Here is a 23,407-nt window from a genome sequence, read left to right as displayed (position 1 = left end):
TGTAAGACCTCATCCGAAACACTAACTACCTCCTCTTCTCCCCCCTCCACAAAGTTAAAGCCACAAGATTCAGTAACTGGAGCAGCAGTCAACGCTGAGCTCACTGCTGGAGTGCCTTCCACTTTGCTTAGATCACGGGAGTGATAACATTTTAACAGGTTCACATGGCATAATTTAGAGGTCTTCCTATGACCAGGGGGTTCAATCTGACACTTTGCGCAACACAGTGAAAGGACCACAGTATTTTGCCTGAAAAGATGAACTTACAAGAGGCAAAAGAGCAAGTACACGATGACCGGGACTAAACTCACGCAGCTCAGCCTGTCCGTCATATTTCAGTTTCATTTTCTGTTGAGAACATTTTAGTTTTTCTTTCGCCAGTTCACCAGCCCTATACAACTTGAACCTAAAAGCATTTACATAGTTAATAAGGTTCCGAGGTGGTTCCTCAGGCAAACAACCATCCTGCAGTACTGCTAAAGGCCCACGCACCTTATAACCAAACACTAAGTCATTTGGGCTAAACCCGGTGCTTTCCTGCACTACTTCACGAGCAGCTAGTAACAGCCAAGGTAACCCCTCCTCCCAATCTGCAGACAGTTCTGTACAGTATGCACGAAGCAAGGACTTTAAAGTTCGATGAAAACGTTCCAAAGCTCCCTGACTCTGAGCATGGTACGCAGTAGACTTATTGTGTTTAACTTTAAGCTGTTTGAGAACCTGAGCAAATAAATGGGAGGTAAAGTTAAATCCCTGATCTGACTGGATGATTTTTGGAATCCCAAATGTTGAAATAAATTGCGTTAACGCTTTAACTACTGATTTTGAAGTTATGGTACGCAAGGGAAAAGCTGCCGGATATCTAGTTGCTTGACACATAACAGTTAATAAGTAGCTATGACCTGACTTGGACCGTGGTAAAGGCCCAACACAATCGATAATAAGATGCTCAAAAGGTTGCCCTACGGCTGGTATTGGACACAAAGGTGCTGGCTTTACAACCTGGTTTGGCTTGCTTGTGCGCTGACACGTAGCACAAGTTTTAATAAACTGAGATACATCCCACTTTAAATGTGGCCAGAAAAAAATAACGGAGTATGCGATCATAAGTTTTACGAACACCCATATGACCTGCCACATCACCATGTGAAGTTCACAACACTTTTTTTCGCAAAGTAGTAGGTACAACTATTTGAAAAACTGGTTCTCCTAGACCCTGATCATAGTGTGGAACCCCTTTCCTAACCAACAGCCCATCAAGAAGAAAGTAACACTGAGCACTATTCCTCACCACTGAATCAGGAACAACTTTCTCAAACAGATCATCCAAAGTAGTATCAACCTTTTGCTCAGCTATCAATGAATCTCTAGAACTAGTCACTGTTCTGTCTTGAGTTTGACTGGAAACTCAAGACTTTCTGGCTTACTCTCAACCTTATTACGAGAGGCAGCGCGGGTAACAGCACAAACTGGAAATATCTCAGGAGATACACAGTTGCTATCTGGAGATACCCTTGCTGGGGACACTGAAGGTTGCTTCGTAAAGATGTTTACTTTTCCATCTGCCCACACCTTACTAACTGCCAAATCATTCCCCAAAATCACATGGACTCCCTCTACTGGCAACTGGGGTCTAACCCCAACATCTACACCACCCTCTACCAGACCACATTTTAAGGTAACTTCATGTAAAGGAGAAGAGAATGGAACTAAGCCCATACCACTATACATCCGCCAGTATTAGACTCCTTAGAGAATGGCAAAACAGATTCCAGAATAAAATAATCTAAAGCTCCAGTGTCTCTTAAGATCTTGATTGAAACATTTTGTTTGCCATCTACCAGGGATACTACACCATCAAATAAAAGCTGAAAAATCACAGTGGGAAGACTGAGAATCAAACTCAACTAGTGGCTGAAAAACTCACCCTGGTGGTCAGAGGCTGAAACAGGAGCTGCCATCACAGCAGGTTTAACTTGACCTGACTTTTTTGATTTAAGTAGAGGACAATCTTTCTTCCAATGTCCAACTAAACAGTAGCGACAGGTATTAGCATTCACCGGTGCTTTAAGTCCTCCAGACCCACACTTCTGTTGAGGCCTTTGGAAAGAAGCTCCAAAAAAATTTGACCAACTAAACCTTCAGAACTGCTGATTTAACTTTAGCATACACTTTACTGTCAGCTACACTCAGTGCTGCAAAAGCCTCACGTGCTTTACCTGTAAGTACACATTGCAACAACATAGTCATGTCCAAATCAGACCAAGCTCTAGCTTCCGCAATACGCTCAAATAAAGTAAAGTATGTATCTGGATCTGACTCATCAAATTTAGGCAACAAACGAAGATTCTGTGCAATATCAAACTGTGGTAGTCCCTCTGGTCTATTAGCATGTCGCAATCGCTCTATCTCCAACTGCATTCGCAACAGCTCCCGCTGCTGCTCAAAAGTTAATGAAGTACTAGACTGAAAACTTGTACCTTCACTACTAGCAGATTGACCCGAAAAAACACCTATTTCCATAAGACCCTGCTTTAATTTAGCTTTAATAGTCTCTTTAATTTTTTAATCAACAATCTCAATCTGATAATGTTCAGCAATTTCAATTAACTGCTCCTTAGTACACAAGTCTAAGGCTACCTCTGAAGGAGCTTGAACAAAACAACTCAGAATGGAAGACATTTTCCTCAACCAATACAACTATTACAAATGCTAAAAAAAAAAAACAACTCACCTGCTGTTAGTCTGGGTTCAAGGACAGGAGCCACACCCCACTATCCTCCAAAAACAACTAACTGGCCCTGGTCTTCGTGCAGTCACATGTGGTAGGGTTTTATGCACACAAAACCAGCGGTGTGGAAAAGACAACCAGAAACTGGCGGCCCCCCCATAACCACGGAGGTGCTCCCGAGCCGATGTAGGGGAAAAGGAAAGCTCTACCCACGTTCACTGCCACCTAAAACAAAAAAACCACGAGCCTCCTATTGACACTCGCTGATAAGCCTGAACAGGAGAGGACTCCCACTTGAACAAAAACCCAGAAAAACCCAGAGTGAATTGCTAACCAAATTTAGCTACCAAACTAACTGAACCAAAAGAACACATGGCTCTCAATGCTCTCTCCAACAATATTGGCCAAACCAAAACATCCCTCTTAAACAAAAACTTGGCAAACTAAACTAAACTAAACCCAACTATAACTAAGTACAATTAACCTTAACATCCCGGACGAGCCCCCACTTGTCACAGGCCGGCTCATAGCCTGTGGCAAAAATGAGAGGACATCAACAACCGGTATAGGCCAATTCAAAAAGTTCTTTATTATAAAACAAAACTATTAATTCTAAACAAAGAAAAAGGAATGAGGTGTGGAAATGTCATAATGTAGGGTGTATGTAGGGTGCATGAATATGTGTGTGTAAACATGACTGAGTGGAAACTAAATAAACAAACAAACAAAACAGGATCATACCTGGAGGAGCAGGGAGAGAGAGAGCAAGCCAAGCCCGAATAGAGAGAGGTTAGTGGAGCAGTTTGTTAAAAACCCTGAGCCCAGGTGGCTCCAATCAACACCAGCTCCAATCACTAACGACCCTCCTCTGCCTGCAGGAGGAACCGCCCCTGCACTGCAGAGGAGGAGCAGTGACACCTGTCTGACAATTTGTTCTCCTTCTAGGGCATCTCTATTAAAAATACAGCATCTCTGCTGTAACATGACATTTTCTAAGGCTTCCATTGGATCTAGGAAGGCGCCAGAAAGTGGAATGAGAGCTCTCCAGTCTCAGGGTGAAAAACAGCAGGGGTTTTTGTGAGTGGTCCTGCTGAGAACAATGACTCTGAGGCGCGCGTGCACGAGACGACTCCATGTTTTTCTTTCAGTGTTTGAATGAACACAACGTCGCCCGGTTGGAATATTATCGCTATTTTACGAGAAAAATAGCATAAAAATGTATTTTAAACAGCGTTTGACATGCTTCGAAGTACGGTAATGGAATATTTCGATTTTTTTTGTCACGAAATGCGCCGGTGCGTCACCCTTCGTATAGTGACTTGAACGCACGAACAAAACGGAGCTAACTATGGATATAACTATGGATTATTTCGAACCAAAACAACATTTGTTGTTGAAGTAGAAGTCCTGGGAGTGCATTCTGACAAAGAACAGCAAAGGTAATCCAATTTTTCTTATAGTAAATCTGAGTTTGGTGAGGGCCAAACTTGGTGGGTGTCAAATTAGCTAGCCGTGATATGTACTCAGAATATTGCAAAATGTGCTTTCGCCGAAAAGCTATTTTAAAATCTGACACTGCGATTGCCGAAAGGAGTTCTGTATCTATAATTCTTAAAATAATTATGTTTTTTTGTGAACGTTTATCGTGAGTAATTTAGTAAATTCACCAGAAGTTTGCGGTGGGTATGCTAGTTCTGAACATCACATGCTAATGTAAAAAGCTGTTTTTTGATATAAATATGAACTTGATTGAACAAAACATGCATGTATTGTATAACATAATGTCCTAGGAGTGTCATCTGATGAAGATCATGAAAGGTTAGTGCTGCATTTAGCTGTGGTTTGGGTTTATGTGACATATATGCTTGCTTGGAAAATGGCTGTGTGATTATTTGTGTCTATGTACTCTCCTAACATAATCTAATGTTTTGCTTTCGCTGTAAACCCTTTTGGAAATCGGACAATGTGGTTCGATTCAGGAGAAGTGTATCTAAAAAATGCTGTAAAATAGTCCTATGTTTAAGAACTTTGAATTATGACATTTTGTGGTTTTAAATTTGGCACTTCCAGTGGGTCAGGAGTTTACATACACGAAGTTGACTGTGCCGTTAAACAGCTTGGAAAATTCCAGAAAATGATGTTATGGCTTTATAAGCTTCTGATAGGCTAATTGACATCATTTGAGTCAATTGGAGGTGTACATGTGGATGTATTTCAAAGGTCTACCTTCAAACTCAGTGCCTCTTTGCTTGACATCATGGGAAAAAAAAAAAAGAAATCAGCCAAGATATCAGAAAAAAAATTGTAGAACTCCACAAGTCTGGTTCATCCTTGGGAGCAATTTCCAAATGCCTGAAGGTACCACGTTCATCCATAGTATGCAAGTATAAACACCATGGGACCACGCAGCCGTCATACTGCTCAGGAAGGAGACGCGTTCTGTCTCCTAGAGATGAACGTACTTTGGTACGAAAAGTGCAAATCAATCCCAGAACAACAGCAAAGGACCTTGTGAAGATGCTGGAGGAAACAGGTACAAAAGTATCTATATCCACAGTAAAACAAGTCCAATATCGACATAACCTGAAAGGCCGCTCAGCAAGGGAGAAGCCACTGCTCCAAAACCACCATAAAAAAGCCATACTCCGGCTTGCAACTGCACATGGGGACAAAAATCGTACTATCTGGAGAAATGTCCCCTGATCTGATGAAACAAAAATAGAACTGTTTGGCCATAATGACCATTGTTATGTTTGGAGGAAAAAGGTGTGGATATTTTGAAGCAACATCTCAAGACATCAATCAGGAAGTTAAAGCTTGGTCGCAAATGGGTCTTCCAAATGGACAATGACCCCAAGAATACTTGCACAGTTGTGGAAAAATGGCTTAAGGACAACAAAGTCAAGGTATTGGAGTGGCCATCACAAAGCCCTGACCTCAATCCTATAGAAAATTTGTGGGCAGAACTGAAAAAGCATGTGCGAGCAAGGAGACCTAGAAACCTGACTCAGTTACACCAGCTCTGTCAGGAGGAATGGGCCAAAATCCACCCAACTTATTGTGGGAAGCTTGTGGAAGGCTACCCGAAACATTTGACCCAAGTTAAACAATTTAAAGGCAATGCTACCAAATACGAATTGAGAGTATGTACACTTCTGTCCTACTGGGAATGTGATGAAAGAAATGAAAGCTGAAAAAAATCTACTATTATTCTGACATTTCACATTCTTAAAATAAGGTGGTGATCCTAACTAACCTAAGACAGGGAATTCTTACTAGGATTAAATGTCAGGAATTGTAAAAAACTGAGTTTAAATGTATTTGGCTAAAGTGTATGTAAACTTCTGACTACAATTGCACATTTGCATGTTTAACAAGTTCTGTAGATCAGACGTTAATGAAGCAATACAGACCACATTGAAGTGTCTGGAGTTTAGTTCTAGAGTCTTGTAAAGATAGGGGGTTGACTGGGACAGGCAATGTAACATCAATAATGTTTTTAGGAAAAGGTTTTTGTAAAACAAGCACCTTACATCAGATCATCTTGAAACTTTCTCTCTAAAGCTAACTTTCATCAAGGTTTTATATGGTCTATCGTTTCTCTCTTTTCATTGGCAGAATCCCTTTTCAGTGTTATGATATTCATAACATCCATATGCACCAGTCTATCTTCATGTCAAATAACAGAACTCTGCTGGTTGTCCTGGCAACAGATACCAGATCTATTTTATTTGTTCAAACTAAACTACAGCACTTACTTTGATGAGTCAAATCTGATCCTTTCTTCTCTTCTCCTCCTCCCACAGTTCCACTCAGCCCCGTTGTTTTCCTGCAGTCCACCAGCTGCACAGACAACCTCTTCATACCCAGCAGTAAGGTGCTACTGGGAGAGGCACGACACAGGGACTCCGGGAGGGAGGAAGGGCTAGCGTTGTCCTGGTAACCATAAAGAGGGGACACAGACACATATCATTATGGATGCTGATGCCACTGTTGTCATGAAGTGCTTTACAGAAACCCAGCCCAGACCCAGATAGAGCAAGCTGTATGCTAGACCAGACCAAGCTCTACCACCTGGTGTTCTGATCTGAAGAGACTCTTCTCTGACTCGTTAGCATCAGGATGTTGTTGAGGTTCCCCAAAGGATCCACGAAAATCACGTCTCTCTCCTGTGTGAACGTGAACAGCAAACAGACTGTAAACTTATGACCATCTATTGCAATCAAGAGGTATGAATATGTTAAAATGGCCACTTTCATCATGATTTTGTAAAATATTGTTTGTGTTGCAAATGTAAAGGGTCATTTCCACAAAATGGGTGCCTTTTACATCCCTTTGATATTTCATGTAGAAATAATGTACCAATTTTAAAAGCCTGTTATATTAGATGAGGTGAACTTTAATGTAGACCACATGAAGAATGAGAATTCAATACATCGAAGTCCCAAAAACATATGTACCAATGGCAGATTGCCCCTTAAACAATTCCTACAGTACTGAACAACATATTCAAGTGTAGAACGCCCCTTTAAAACAACACATTATTTCAAGAACTGCATAGTGCCCCTGTTTTTAACACAGTACTCACTGGTGGTAATCTGATCTTCAGACTCCACTCCTAAAACGTCTTCCTCTTTTATTGAGATAGCATGTGTAACCGATGTGAAATGGCTAGTTAGTTAGCGGTGGTGCGCGCTAATAGCGTTTCAATCGGTGACGTCACTCGCTCTGAGACTTGAAGTAGGGTTGCCCCTTGCGTTGCAAGGGCCGCGGCTTTTGTGGCGCGATGGGTAACGATGCTTCGTGGGTGTCAGTTGTTGATGTGTGCAAGGGTCCCTGGTTCGAGCTCAGGTTGGGGCGAAGAGAGGGACGGAACCTACACTGTTACACATGCTCTTCCTCTTTTACTCTAAAAGCTTCTTCCTCTTCTTTCAATGTTCTGGCATCTTTCTCCTTTTTGCTTCTGAAAGCTTCTACCTCCTCCTCTTCCATTTTGACAACCTCTTTCCCATCTTCCTCTTTCACTGTAATATCATCCTCTTCTTCCTCCTTTTTCATGCTGAAAGCTTCTTCCTCTCCTTTCACCAGAGCTTCTTTCTCCGTCGAGCTTAGTGAGCTTATGCTCCGGTCAATTAGCCTAGTGCATTAGCAATTTACCACATTTGCTAATTTAACATTTACGTTTAAATGAACTAGTAAACAGATTTATATTCAAAACACCAAGAATAAAATACACAAGATTGGTCTAAAGAGCTTCAATGTTTCGGTTTTATGTTCGCTAGCAAACCACCACGTTGGTTGAATCAGAAGCCTTTTGTCGCTGTTGAAGAAGCCTCCTGTCCCGTCCACTAGATTATACGTCACGCAAGAAGCATCACCTGAAAGACTCACATCTCCATCTGCTGACTGGAGTGGGTAACGCAGATTGGAAAAAATATTATTTACAATGTTTATTCTGGCAAGCAATGTTATGAGACGTAATTTAAAAACAACCAGATGTTATGTTTTCTCTTCCTTCTTACAGCCAATACTTTACTCCAGGGTTTACCTGCCCATTAGGTAGGATTAGGTGACAGATTAAAAAGTATTCGATTTTTGTCATAGATATTCTGAACCCCCAGCCTCCAAGTCGTCTAAATTAGCCTAAGTGATTTGTATTTTCCTTCAACTTTCTGAAGAGGAAACAGCCCGGAAATGCCCGTCTGAGTGCATTCGTCTACCACTATGTGTAGCTGTTAGCGATGATGCTAATGACAGCCATCTTCTGGTTGATGGAAAAGCTTTCCCAAAAAACCTTGTCAATTAAATGTTAACTACAAAGTAGTCTATGCCTACCTGACAGAATGATATCATGATTATTTGCAACAATCCAGTTGTGATTTGTTCAGCAAACTCTGCAATCACATGTGTGCTACAGAGACACCACTAACCAAGCAAGGCTCTTGCTGGTGCCACCTGCATTAAAGGTTATCTACACACAAAAATGAAAATGTATTAGATTTTTCTCAGACTTCAAAAGTAGTCTCCTGATGTTGTTTTAAGTATTGTTGTGGACTTAGAACATCCAATGTTGTTGTTTTTCTAATAACAGTGTGATTTAGAGAGCAAAAACAGAAAAACAGGGACAAATCAGAAACCTGGAAAACTAAACTAAGAAAATGGAATTAAAGAAAAAAACAGAATTGATAGCGATGTTATATATAGATAGAGATGTTATAGGGCCCTAAATAACCTATACATTTTCTCTCATTACTGGATTGTCTAGGGATAGTGTAGAGTAACAGCTGTAGCCTGAAGTGACCTTTAACCTCCCTGCTCCTCAATACGTCTTCCACTGGATCAAAGCTTCAGCCAAGTAGGATACATGATCGTGGCAACACATGGAGTAGGGTTGGATATAGTCATGGTAGGATACATTGAGCGGTAAGATGTTCTTTACGATTCAGCCATCAGATTTGCCACCAATGCTCCTTATTGGACACCTCACAGCACTCTATAGTCCTCTGTAAACTGATTATCTCCATCTCTTCATTCAAAGACTCAATCACGGACACGCTTACTGACAGTTGTGGCTGCTTCGCGTGATGTATTGTTGACTCTACCTTCTTGCCTTTGTGCTCTTGTCTGTGCCCAATAATGTTTATACCATGTTGTGCCGCTACCATGTTGTGTTGCTGCCATGTGGTGTTGCTACCATGTTGTTGTTATGTGGTGCTGCTACCATGTTGTTGTCATGTGGTGTTGCTACCATGTTTGTTATTATGTTGTGTTACTACCATGTTGTTGTTATGTGGTGCTGCTACCATGTTGTTGTTATGTGGTGTTGCTACCATGTTGTTGTCATGTGGTGTTGCTACCATGTTGTGTTACTACCATGTTGTTGTTGCTACCATGTTGTTGTCATGTGGTGTTGCTACCATGTTGTGTTACTACCATGTTGTTGTTGCTACCATGTTGTTGTTATGTGGTGTTGCTACCATGTTGTTGTTATGTGGTGCTGATACCATGTTGTTGTCATGTGGTGTTGCTACCATGTTGTTGTCATGTGGTGTTGCTACCATGTTGTGTTACTACCATGTTGTTGTTGCTACCATGTTGTTTTCATGTGGTGTTGCTACATGTAATAATAACATGTGTGATTTATATAAAGTTCTTTAGTAATAAAACATTAGTGACATAATTTAGTATGTAATATTACATAGTAAACTTTAATAATTGTAACATGTATGTTTAAATGTCTGGACTAAATTTTTGAATAAAATAAAAGCTTTGAAAGAAAATGTAATTTCCTTTCAATGAATTACATTTTTCTCTCTCTTTCTCCCCCTTTATCTATCGCTCCCCTTCTGTCTCTCCCCTTTGCTGGGAATGTTAAAGGTCAAGAAGTTCTGAAATTAGGGGGGCCCTTGCACACAGGGGAACTATATGTACACAAAATAATTAACAACCTGGACCCCCAGGTGTCTTTGAAAGCATATGTTTTACTAACGACCTAAACACATAATTTTTACCCTTTTAAAAATAGTTATAGGGGAGATGTCCGGGGGATGTCTCAGTCTTTGAAAGGGTCATTGTAATATTTAAGATGTCCCCTTTACTGATGACCTAAACAGATACATTTTACCCCCCATAAAAGTGTCCGAGCGATATCTCAGTCAACCCCCCCCCCAAAAAAGCCCCAGAGGCCTCACACCATCCTCTTTGAAAGGTTCATTGTACTCTAACTATGCTTCCTTTACTGACGACCTAAACAGATCACTTTTACCCTTAAAAATAGTTGTCAGCTATCCAGATTTAATGGTCAGGAGGTTGGGAACCTAGGGGGGCCCTTGCAGACATGTTGTGTTTAGGTACACATACATTTTCTGTTTATGAAGGAATAAATGATTGAGAAGATATAGAGCACAAAACAAAATAAAAGATAACTGTATTGTTAACGATGTGTCCTTTACTAATGACTTAAACAGATCATTTTACCCCATGAATAACCTTTTACTGCAGGGGGCTAAATCAGATCATTTTACCCCATGAATAACCTTTTACTGCAGGGGGCTAAATCAGATCATTTTACCCCATGAATAACCTTTTACTGCAGGGGGCTAAATCAGATAATTTTACCCCATGAATAACCTTTTACTGCAGGGGGCTAAATCATATCATTTTACCCCATGAATAACCTTTTACTACAGGGGGCTAAATCAGATCATTTTACCCCATGAATAACCTTTTACTGCAGGGGGCTAAAACAGGGGCCTTCATTGCTGCAGAAAAGTTTTACCCTTCCCCAGATCTGTGCCTCAACACAATTCTGTCTAGGAGCTCTACGGACAATTCCTTCCACCTCATGGCTAGGTTTTTGCTCTGACATGCACTGTCAACTGTGGGACCTTATATAGACAGGTATGTGCCTTTCCAAATCCTGTCCAATCAATTGAATTTACCACAGGTGGACTCCAATCTAGTTGTAGAAACATCTCAAGGATGATCAATGGAAACAGGACGCACCTGAGCTCAATTACGAGTCTCATAGCAAAGGGTCTGAATACTTATGTCATTTCTTTTTTTGTGTGTGTTTAATTAATGTGCAAAAATGTATAAAAACTTGTTTTCGCTTTGTCATCATGTGGTATTGTGTGTAGATTACTGAGGAAATTGTTTTATTTAATCCATTTTAGAATAAGGCTGTAACATAACAAAATGTGAAAAAGGTTTAGGGGTCTGAATACTTTCCAAAGAAACTAAGTGATTGAGGAGAGAGCATCATTGCTATATTCTAATTAAAATCATTGACCCATAAGAGAACACATGACCAAAGCAATGCATGACCCATATAGAATTAAAACAACATTCATCTTAATGAGAAATATAATCGAATAAACAAATGTTTGCATAACCAAAGACATGAAAACTGGTTGGAACATTGTATTTAGCTAGGATTTCATAAGGCCAGGAAGGTTACTGAGAATAACAATAGACAATAGTAAATGTTACTAGTTTAGGGATGAAGATAGTGAAGGTTCATCAATGTTAAAGATGTTTTTTAATTTGACGTGGAAAGAACGTTTATTCAACCAGTGGGAGGCTTGTAAATGCCCCCAGGAAAGTGGAACGAGGAACTCTTCATTGAGACAATGATGAAACAGCAATCCGTGGGAGAGTTGTGGTGGATATTATAAAATAAGGATCTGCTGGAGTCCAAGTCAAACCAAGACTCTTTATTTCTGAGCTCAGAGAGAATAACAGTTTGGTATTTTATTAGGATCCCCATTAGCTGTTGCAAAAGCAGCAGCTACTCTTCCTGGGGTCCACACAAAACATGACACATAATACAGCACATCAATAGACAAGAACAGCTCAAGGACAGAACTACATACATTTTGTAAAAGGCACAAGTAGCCTACATATCAATGCATACACACAAACTACCTAGGTCAAATAGGGGAGAGGGGTTGTGCCGTGAGGCATTGCTTTATCTGTTTTTTTAAACCAGGTTTGCTGTTTATTTAAGCAATATGAGATGGAAGTAAGTTCCATGCAATAAGGGCCCTATATAATACTGTACGCTTTCTTGAATTTGTTCTGGAAACTTGGGGACTGTGAAAAGACCCCCGGTGGCATGTCTGGTGGGATAAGTGTGTGTGTCAGAGCTGTGTGTAAGTTGACTTGTAAGAACTTTGATGATATCTGTACATTATAGGAACACCAGTGATGACAAAAGTACAATGATTCATGTTTTGCTTTAGCTTGAGATTAAGAATCAGTGGTAGACACCTTGCAAGTGCATGAAAAGGTCAACTGTACAAAGTCAGATGTCTGTGTGTTGAAACTATATTTTAGGTAACAGATGGATAAAGGGAACTAAGAGTTCCTGTTGATACTATGTTCCAGTCTTACTTCCAGTCTTACATGATATCAATAAGGGGAAGAGTGATGGGAAACTAACTGCCAATAACGCAATAAGCTGAACTCCACCTAGCAGAGACATCTTTGTATTAGGAACTATTAATTATGAGCTTATATGGCAAGGGACATCACCCTGGGCGGGGTGAAGTAGGGGATAAAACGGAAAACACCATCTTTTGAACTGAGTGTCTTGCTTGCAAATTGCTGTAAGTGTTTTCTCCGGATTGCAATCCTTATTAAACAAACTAACCTCTGATCAAATAAGTTTTCCTGTGGTCTCTTGTGTGCATATAGGGCAGAATTCCCTTATAGACTATGCAAACAATTTGGGATTTTCAACACATTCATGTTTCTTATAAAAAGAAGTGATGCAGTCAGTCTCTCCTCAACTCTTAGCCAAGGGTGGCATGCATAGTATTTATTTCAGCCCTCTGATTACAATTAAGAGCAAAACGTGCCGCTCTGTTCTGGGCCAGCTGCAGCTTAACTAGGTCTTTCCTTGCAGCACTGGACCACATGACTGGACAATAATCAAGATTAGACAAACTAGAGCCTGTAGAACTTTTTGGAGTGTGGTGTCAAAAAAGCAGAGCATCTCTTTGTTGCGGCTAGACCTCTCCCCATCTTTACAACCATTGAATCTATATGTTTTGACCATGACAGTTTACAATCTAAGGTAATGCCAAGTAATTTAGTCTCCTCAACTTGTTCAACAGCCACACAATTCATTACCAGATTCAGCGGAGGTCTATAACTTAAGGAATGATTTGTACCAAATACAATGCTCTTAGTTTTAGAGATGTTCAGGACCAGTTTATTACTGGCCACCCATTCCAAAACAGACTGCAATTCTTTTTTAAGGGTTTCAGTGACTTCATTAGCTGTGGTTGCTGATGTGTATATGGTTGAATCATCAGCATACATGGACACACATGCTTTGTTTAATGCCAGTGGTAAAAATGGAAAAGAGTAGAGGGCCTAGAGAGTTGCCCTGCAGTACATCACACTTTACATGTTTGACATTAGAGAAGATTCCATTAAAAACGACTGAGTTCTAGTAGATAGATAGCTCTGAATCCACAATATGGCAGAGGTTGAAAAGCCACAGCACATACGTTATTTCAACAGGTTATGGTCAATAATATCACAGACTGCACTGAAATCTAACAGTACAGTTCCCACAATCTTCTTATTATCAATTTCTCTCAACCAATCATCAGTCATTTGTGTCAGTGCAGTACATGTTGAGTGCCCTTCTCTATAAGCATGCTGAAAGTCTGTTGTTAATTTGTTTACAGAGAAATAGCATTGTATTTGGTCAAACACAATTTTTCCAACAGTTGGCTAAGAGCTGGCAGCAAGCTTATAGGTCTGCTGTTAGAACAAGTAAAGGCCGCTTTACCACTCTTGGGTAGTGGAATTACTTCGGGTTCCCTCCAGGCCTGAGGACAAAGACATTCCTCCAGGCTCAGATTAAAAATATGACAGATAGGAGTGGCTATAGAGTCAGCTACTGTCCTCAGTAGCTTTCCATCTAAGTTGTCAATAACAGGTTTGTCATTATTGTTCGATAACAATTTTTCCACCTCTCCCACACTAACTTTACAAAATTCAATACTTGCACTGCTTTTCTTTCATTTTGTATTTTAACAATTTTTTTCCCCCATCATTCCTTACATCATTGATCTAGGATTCAAAATAAAGTTTATACTTTTGTTGAGTTTGGTGACATAATTTCTCAATTTACAGTACGTAAGCCAGCCAGATGTGCAGCCAGACTTATTAGCCACTCCTTTTGCCCCATCTACTTCAACCATACAGATTTTAAATTCCTCATCAATCCATGGAGCCTTAACAGTTCTAACAGTCAGTTTCTTAACAGGTACAGGTTTATCAATAATTGGAAGTAGCAATTTCATATGGTAAAAACAGGTAAACACATTATCAGTCAACAACATAAGACAACGGGAGCACTGTGTATGTTCTCTGATGAATTTTAAGTCAATGTGGATAAGTAATTATTAAGTAATTATTCTCTCTCCTGTGTGGATTCTCTCATGACGTTTAAGTGACTTATGAGTAATATGTTTTCCCACAGTCTGAGCTATTGTAAGCATTCTCCTCTGTGTGCAGTCTCATGTGTTCTTTCAGGCTTACTAAATGGGCAAATGCTTTCAACACTGGGAGGAGTGGTAAGGCTTCTCCCGTGTGTGTATTTTCTCATGCCGTTTCAGCTTCCGTGACTGGTTGAAACACTTTCCACACTGGGAGCAGTGGTAAGGCTTCTCCCCTGTGTGTATTCTTTCATGTTGTTTCAGGTTCCCTAAATCGTTAAAACTCTTTCCACACTGGGAGCAGTGGTAAGGATTCTCACCTGTGTGTATTCTCTCATGTCTTTTCAGGTTCCCTAAATGGTTAAAACTCTTGCCACACTGGGAGCAGTAGTAAGGCCTCTCCCCTGTGTGTATTCTTTCATGTTTTTTCATGTACCATAAATCGTTAAAACACTTGCCACACTGGGAGCAGTGGTAGGGCTTCTCCCCTGTGTGTATTATCTCATGTTGTTTCAGGGTCCCTAACAGGTTAAAACACTTGCCACACTGGGAGCAATGGAAAGGCTTCTCCCCTGTGTGCATACGCTCATGAGCTTTCATGTTTCCAAAGTGACTAAAACTCTTTCCACATTGGGAGCAGCGGTGTCGACTTGCTGGTTTGGATGTCTTTGGTTCGTCCAAGTTTGGTTTTCCTCCTGCCAAAGACAGTGTTTATTTTAAGACAGACCAGAATGAAATCTCCACATGATAAAACTGCCTTGCTATGAGGTTTAACCTCTCTAGGGTCGGCGGGACGAAATCGTCCCACCTACGTAACAGCCAGTGGAATCCTGTGGCGCGTTATTCAAATACCTTAGAAATGCTATTACTTCAATTTCTCAAACATATGACTATTTTACACCATTTTAAAGACAAGACTCTCGTTAATCTAACCACACTGTCCGATTTCAAAAAGGCTTTACAACGAAAGCAAAACATTAGATTATGTCAGCAGAGTACACAGCCAGAAATAATCAGACACCCATTTTTCAAGCTAGCATATAATGTCACAAAAACCCAGAAGACAGCTAAATGCAGCACTAACCTTTGATGATCTTCATCAGATGACACACCTAGGACATTATGTTACACAATACATGCATGTTTTGTTCAATCAAGTTCATATTTATATCAAAAAACAGCATTTTACATTAACATGTGACGTTCACAACTAGCATACCCCCGCAAACTTCCGGTGAATTTACAAAAAATGTACTAAATTACTCACGATAAACGTTCACAAAAAGCATAACAATTATTTTAAGAATTATAGATACAGAACTCCTCTATGCACTCGATATGTCCGATTTTAAAATAGCTTTTCGGTGAAAGCACATTTTGCAATATTGTCAGTAGATAGCCCGGCATCACAGGGCTAGCTATTTAGGCACCCAGCAAGTTTAGCACTCACCAAAGTCAGATTTACTATAAGAAAAATGTTATTACCTTTGGTGTTCTTCGTCAGAATGCACTCCCAGGACTTCTACTTCAATAACAAATGTTGGTTTGGTCCCAAATAATCCATAGTTATATCCAAACAGCGGTGTTTTGTTCGTGCGTTCAAGACACTATCCGAAAGGGTAAAGAAGGGTGACGAGCACGGCGCATTTCGTGACAAAATTTTTGAAATATTCCATTACCGTACTTCGAAGCATGTCAACCGCTGTTTAAAAACAATTTTTATGCCATTTTTCTCGTAAAAAAGTGATAATATTCCGACCGGGAATCTGCGTTTAGGTAAAAAGAGGAAAGAAAATAAAGCACGGGGTCGACTCGTGCACGCGCCTAAGCCCATTGTCCTCTGATCGGCCACTTGCCAAAAGCGTAAATGTGTTTCAGCCTGGGGCTGCCTCGATATCATTCAGCTTTTTCCCGGGCTCTGAGAGCCTATGGGAGCCGTAGGAAGTGTCACATTACAGCAAAGATCCTCAGTCTTCAATAAAAAGAGCCAAGATGAACAACAACTTGTCAGACAGGCCACTTCCTGTTCAGAATCTTCTCAGGTTTTTGCCTGCCATATGAGTTCTGTTATACTCACAGACACCATTCAAACAGTTTTAGAAACTTTAGGGTGTCTTCTATCCAAAGCCAATAATGATATGCATATTCTAGTTACTGGGCAGGAGTAGTAACCAGATTAAATCGGGTACGTTTTTTATCCGGCCGTGTCAATACTGCCCCCTACCCCCAACAGGTTAAAGCAAATCAGATCCCTCAATAACCTGAGGCCAGCTTTCAAACGTTTCATCATTTAAAACAATCTTTGTGTGATTTTAAAACAAATGTTGTAGAGCATCCTGGTAATTACTGATATGTTTACGTTACTTATTTTTATTTCTGTTTTATAAGTCCAAACACTAGACAGTTCTATGACACTCAAGACACAGACGTCGCTGGATTCCTATCAAGCCGGTGGTTGTAAATATATAACCTTCATAGCTGTATGATACAGAATGTGACCTACAAACTTCCTTAACCTCACTAGGGTAGGGGGCACTATTTTCACCTCCGGATGAAAAGCGTGCCCAAAATAAACTGCCTGCTACTCAGGCCCAGAAGCTAGGATATGCATATAATAGATTAGTATATTTGGATAGAAAACACTCCAAAGTTTCTAAAACTGTTAAAATAATGTCTGTGAGTATAACAGAACTGAAATGGCAGGCGAAAACCTGAGGAAAATCCTTCCAGGAAGTGCCATTATTTTGAAATGGCTGTTTTCCAATGAAAGCCCATCCACCATTTAAAGGGATAGGACCCAGATTCCATTCCCTATGGCTTCCACTAGTTGTGAACAGTCTTAAGACATTGTTTCAGGCTTTTATTCTGAAAAATGAGGGAGAATGACAACTTTGAGTGAGTGGATAGTGAGATGTACCCAGAGCTGTTTACTGCGCATTACCGAGAGCGTGCCTTTCTTGTTTTTCTTTTATATTGACGACGCTATTGTCTGGTTGAAATATTATTGATTATTTAGGCTAAAAACAACCTGAGGATTGATTATAAACATCGTTTGACATGTTTCTACGAACTTAACGGATACAATTTTTAATTTGCGTCTGCCTATTGTGACCGCATTTGAGCCATTGGATTACTGAACAAAACGAGCCAACAAAATTGAGGTTTTTGGATATAAAGAGGGACTTTATCGAACAAAACAAATATTTGTGTAACTGGAAGACTAGATGTCACCAGTCTTTAGAAAGTGGTTTGAGTCTTCTACTGTGAGAACTGAACGAACAAGAGCCTTGGAACGGTGGTGGCCGATTAGACTCTGGCGCGCGAGTTCATGTTGGGTAGTCTCGTTCCAATACGTTTTAAAAGAGAATGCAATCGTCCGCCTTGAATATTATTCATGTTCTGGTTATAAAAGGCACTAATGATTTATGCTATACAACGTTTGACATGTTTGAACGAACGTAAATATTTTTTTCCCCTCGTTTATGAAGAGAAGTCCAGCGGGCATAGATCATGTGCTAACAACACGGAGCTTTTTGGACATAAATTATGAGCTTTTTCGAACAAAACTACATTTGTTATGTACCTGGGATTCCTGGAAGTGACATCTGATGAAGAGAATCAAAGGTAATGGATTATTTACATAGTATTTTCGATTTTAGAGCTCTCCAACATGGCGGTTAGTCTGAATCGCAAAGCGTATTTTTCTGGGCGCAGTGCTCAGATTATTGCAAAGTGTGATTTCCCAGTAAGGTTATTCTTAAATCTGGCAATCCGGTTGCGTTCAAGAGATGTAAATCTATAATTCTTTGAATGACAATATAATATTTTACCAATGTTTTCGAATAGTAATTATTTAATTTGTGCTGATTGACTGGCGGTTATTGGAGGGAAACGATTTCCTCAACATCAACGCCATAGTAAAACGCTGTTTTTGGATATAAATATGAACTTGATAGAACAAAAAATCCATGTATTGTCTAATATAATGTCCTAGGAGTGTCATCTGATGGAGATTGTCAAAGGTTAGTGCATAATTTTAGCTGGTTTTCTGCTTTTGGTGACGCCTGTCTTTGAATTGACAAAACATTACACACAGCTATTGTCAATGTACTCTCCTAACATAATCTAACTTTATGCTTTCGCCGTAAAGCCTTTTTGAAATCGGACAACGTGGTTAGATTAAGGAGATGTTTATCTTTCAAAGGGTGTAAGATAGTTGTATGTTTGAGAAATTTGAATTATGACATTTAATTGTTGTCAAATTTGGCGCTCTTGATATTTCACCTGTTGTTGATAGGGTGTACCAGGGGTGGGACGCTTTTTTGGTTACACTATGATTCCATAAGTGTTATTTCATAGTTTTGATGTCTTCACTATTATTCTACAATGTAGAAAATAGTAAAAATAAAGAAAAACCCTTGAATGAGTAGTTGTGTCCTAACTTTTGACTGGTACTGTATATGGTCGATTCCGTGGGAAAGTCAACCTGAACATGTGTAACGGAGGTAAGAACGTGCCGTAAGCTCACTCCACAGCTAGCTTGAAACATCACAGATGGAGCTATCCAACTGGTACCTTTTGTATAGCTCAATCGGAACATTGTCAAGGAGAGCAGTCACGCATGTTGAGAAGCAGATGATCACTAGTTTCAGCCAAGTATGGGTACAGTGGAGGAAGCTAAACTGTAAGCAGCACACTGATGTCATTTACATGAACAAAAAAAGTTTGTCATTTCCAAATGAAACAATGCTCTTTAAAGTCTATATGTTGGAGTTTATTTGACCTGTTAAAGTAGATTTCACAGCTTTTAGAAAAGGCTTGTTTAAAAAAAGATACATACAGTTGAAGTCGGGAGATCACATACACTTATGTTGGAGTCATTAAAACTTGTTTTTCAACCACTCCACAAATGTCTTATTTTACTTATAATTCACTGTATGACAATTCCAGTGGGTCAGGAGTTTACATACACTAAGTTGACTGTGCCTTTAAATAGCTTGGAAAATTCCAGAAAATTATGTTATGGCTTTAGAAGCTTCTGATAGGCTAATTGACATCATTTGAGTCAATTGGAGGTGTACCTGTGGATGTATTTCAAAGGTCTACCTTCAAACTCAGTGCCTCTTTGCATCATGGAAAAATCAAAATAAATCAGCCAAGACATCAGAAAAAAAATTGTAAACCCCCACAAGTCTGGTTCATCCTTGGGAGAAATTTCCAAATGCCTGAAGGTACCACGTTCATCAATAGTATGCAAGTATAAACACCATGGGACCACGCAGCCGTCATACCACTCAGGAAGGAGACGTGTTCTGTCTCCTAGAGATGAACGTACTTTGGTACGAAAAGTGCAAATCAATCCCAGAACAACAGCAAAGGACCTTGTGAAGATGCTGGAGGAAACAGGTACAAAAGTATCTATATCCACAGTAAAACAAGTCCTATATCGACATCACCTGAAAGGCCGCTCAGCAAGGAAGAAGCCACTGCTCCAAAACCGCCATAAAAAAGCCAGACTCCGGTTTGTAACTGCACATGGGGACAAAAATCGAACTTTTTGGAGAAATGTCCTCTGGTCTGATGAAACAAAAACAGAAGTGTTAGGCCATAATGACCATTGTTATGTTTGGAGGAAAAAGGGGGAGGCCTGGGAGCCGAAGAACACCATCCCAACCCTGAAGCACGGGGGTGGCAGCATCATGTTGTGGGGGAGCTTTGCTGCAGGAGGGACTGGTGCACTTCACAAAACATATGGTATCATGAGGGAGGAAAATGATGTGGATATATTGAAGAAACATCTCAAGACATCAGTCTGGAAGTTAAAGCTTGGTCACAAAAGGGTCTTCCAAATGGACAACGACCCCAAGAATACTTGCACAGTTGTGGAAAAATGGCTTAAGGACAATAAAGTCAAGGTATTGGAGTGGCCATCACAAAGCCCTGACCTCAATCCGATAGAAAATTGTGGGCAGAACTGAAAAAGCATGTGCGAGCAAGGAGACCTAGAAACCTGACTCAGTTACACCAGCTCTGTCAGGAGGAATGGGCCAAAATCCACCCAACTTATTGTGGGAAGCTTGTGGAAAGCTACCCGAAACAATTTAAAGGCAATGCTACCAAATACAAATTGAGTGTTGAGTGTATGTAAATTGAGTGTATGTAAACTTCTGATCCACTGATGCAATGTGATGAAAGAAATAAAAGCTGAAATAAATCTCTCTCTCTACTATTGTTCTGACATTTCACATTCTTAAAATAAGGTGGTGATCCTAACTAACCTAAGACAGGGAATTCTTACTAGGATTAAAATAAAGGAATTGTGAAAAACTGAGTTTAAATGTATTTGGCTAAGGTGTATGTAAACTTCCGACTACAACTGTACATTTGCATGTTTAACAAGTTCTGTAGATCAGACGTTAATGAAGCAATACAGACCACATTGAAGTGTCTGGAGTTTTGTCTGCCTCTTCAAGAGACTTGTAAAGATAGGGGGTTGACTGGGACAGGCAATGTAACATCCATAATGTTTTGAGAAAATGTTTTTGTAAAACATGCACCTTACATCAGATCATCTTGAAACTTTCTCTCTAAAGCTAACTTTCATCAAGGTTTTATATGGTCTATTGGTTTCTCTCTTTTCATTGGCAGAATCCTTTTTCAGTGTTATGATATTCATAATATCCATATCCACCAGTCTATCTTCATGTCAACTAACATAACTCTGCTGGTTGTCCTGGTAACAGATACCAGTGGGCAGATCTATTTTATTTGTTCAAACTAAACTACAGCACTTACTTTGATGAGTCAAATCTGATCCTTTCTTCTCTTCTCCTCCTCTCACAGGTCCACTCAGCCCCGTTGTTTTCCTGCAGCCCACCAGCAGCACAGACAACCTCTTCATACCCAGCAGTAAGGTGGAAGGGGGCAGGCTAACATTCTCCTGGTAACCATAAAGAGGGGACACAGACACATATCATTATGGATGCTAATGTCACTGTTGTCATGAAGTGCTTTACAGAAACCCAGCCCAGACCCTGATAGAGCAAGCTGTATGCTAGACCAGACCAAGCTGTACCATCTGGTGTTCTGATCGGGAGAGACTCTTCTCTGACTCGTCAGCATCAGGATGTTGTTGAGGCTCCCCAAAGGATCCACGATAGTCATGTCTCTCTCCTGTGTGAACAAGGACATCAAACAGACGGTAAACTTATGACCGTCTATTGCAATCAAGAGGCATGAATGTCTAAAATGGCCACTTTCATCATGGTTTTGTAAAATATTGTTTGTGTTGCAAATGTAAAGGGTCATTTCCACAAAATGGGTGCCATACGTCCCTTTGATATTTTAAGTAGAAATTATGCACCAATTTTAAAAGCCTGTTATATTAGATGAGGTGAACTTTAATGAAGACCACAGAGAATGAGAATTCAATACACCGTAGTCCCAAAAACATATGTACCAATGGCAGATTGCCCCTTAAACAATTCCTACAGTACTGAACAACATATTCAAGTGTAGAACTGAAGTAGAATGCCCCTTTAAAACAATACATTATTTCAAGAACTGCATAGTGCCCCTGTTTTTAAGACAGTACTCACTGGTTGTAAAACCGATCTTCAGCCTCCTCCTCCATTTTCACTCCCAAAACGTCGTCTTCCTCCTCTTTTATTGAGATAACCTCCTCTTCCTCTTTTACTCCAAAAGGTTCATCCTCTTCTTTCACTACATTTTCTTCTTTCAATGTTATGGCATCTTCTTCCTTTTTGATTCTGAAAGCTTCTACCTCCTCCTCTTCCACTCTGACAACCTCTTTCCCATCTTCCCCTTTCACTGTAATATCATCCTCTTCTTCTTTCAATGTGATAGTCTCCTCTTCCTTCTTTTTCATCCTGAAAGCTTCTTCCTCTCCTTTCACCAGAGCTTCTTTCTCCGTCGAGCTTAGTGAGCTCATGCTCCGGTCGATTAGCCTAGTGCATTAGCAATTTACCAAATTTGCTAATTTAACAAGCAAATTACTTTAAATGAACTAGTAAACAGATTTATATTCAAAACACTAAGAGTAAAATACACAAGATTGGTCTAAAGAGCTTAAATGTTTCGGTTTTATGTTCGCTAGCAAACCACCACGTTGGTTGAATCAGAAGCCTTTTGTCGCTGTTGAAGAAGCCTCCAGTTCCGTCCACTAGATTATACGTCACGCAAGAAGCATCACCTGAAAGACTCACATCGCCATCTGCTGACTGGAGTGGGTAACGGAGATTGGAAAAATATTAATTACAATGTTTATTCTGGCAAGCAATGTCATAACTAGTCATTTAAAAACAACCAGATGTTATGTTTTCTCTTACTTCTTACAGCCAATACTTTACTCCAGGGCTGGCCTGCCCATTAGGCAGGATTAGGTGACAGGTTAAAGAGTATTCGATTTTTGTCATAGATATTCTGAACCCCCAGCCTGCAAGTCGTCTAAATTAGCCTAAGTGATTTGTATTTTCCTTCAACTTTCTGAAGAGGAAACAGCCCGGAAATGCCCCTTTCTGAGTGCATTTGTCTACCACTATGTGTAGCTGTTAGCGATGATGCTAATGACAACCATCTTCTGGTTGATAGAAAAGCTTTCCCAAAAAAACTTGTCAATTAAATGTTAACTACAAAGTTGTCTTTGCCTACCTGACAGAATGATATCATGATTATTTGCATTAATCCAGTTGTGATTTGT

The 23,407-nt window shown here is 40.0% G+C and overlaps 1 protein-coding gene and 1 long non-coding RNA gene across 3 annotated transcripts in view; both read right to left on the bottom strand.

Annotated features, from left to right (window-relative positions):
- Positions 1-22,836, bottom strand: part of LOC106592333 (zinc finger protein 135) — a 92,964-nt gene extending 70,128 nt beyond the window's left edge. Inside the window, exons 1-3 of one of the 2 annotated variants that reach the window (XR_006765846.1) lie at positions 22,287-22,836; positions 21,764-21,861; positions 20,964-21,628 (exon numbers count right to left, since the gene is read on the bottom strand). Coding sequence is in view for 1 of the 2 variants with exons in the window: in XM_045713130.1 (XP_045569086.1) it covers positions 21,764-21,766 (3 nt within the window). In the remaining variant the exon portion in view is untranslated. Of the gene's footprint in view, positions 1-20,963; positions 21,629-21,763; positions 21,862-22,286 lie in introns of those variants that run through there. The other variant, XM_045713130.1, reaches the window with a different exon arrangement.
- On the bottom strand, positions 5,976-8,064 carry LOC123736734 (uncharacterized). Its single transcript, XR_006766391.1, has 3 exons — positions 7,320-8,064; positions 6,806-6,900; positions 5,976-6,667 (listed from the first exon to the last, which is right to left on the bottom strand). It is a non-coding gene; the product is annotated as an uncharacterized lncRNA (long non-coding RNA).
- Positions 22,837-23,407: the final 571 nt, after the last annotated feature.

This window comes from Salmo salar, chromosome ssa02 (genome assembly GCF_905237065.1).
Source record: "Salmo salar chromosome ssa02, Ssal_v3.1, whole genome shotgun sequence".
In the NCBI taxonomy this organism is placed as follows: domain Eukaryota; kingdom Metazoa; phylum Chordata; class Actinopteri; order Salmoniformes; family Salmonidae; genus Salmo; species Salmo salar.
Note: the sequence above shows the minus strand (reverse complement) of the source record. Positions and strands in the feature narration are given on the sequence as shown.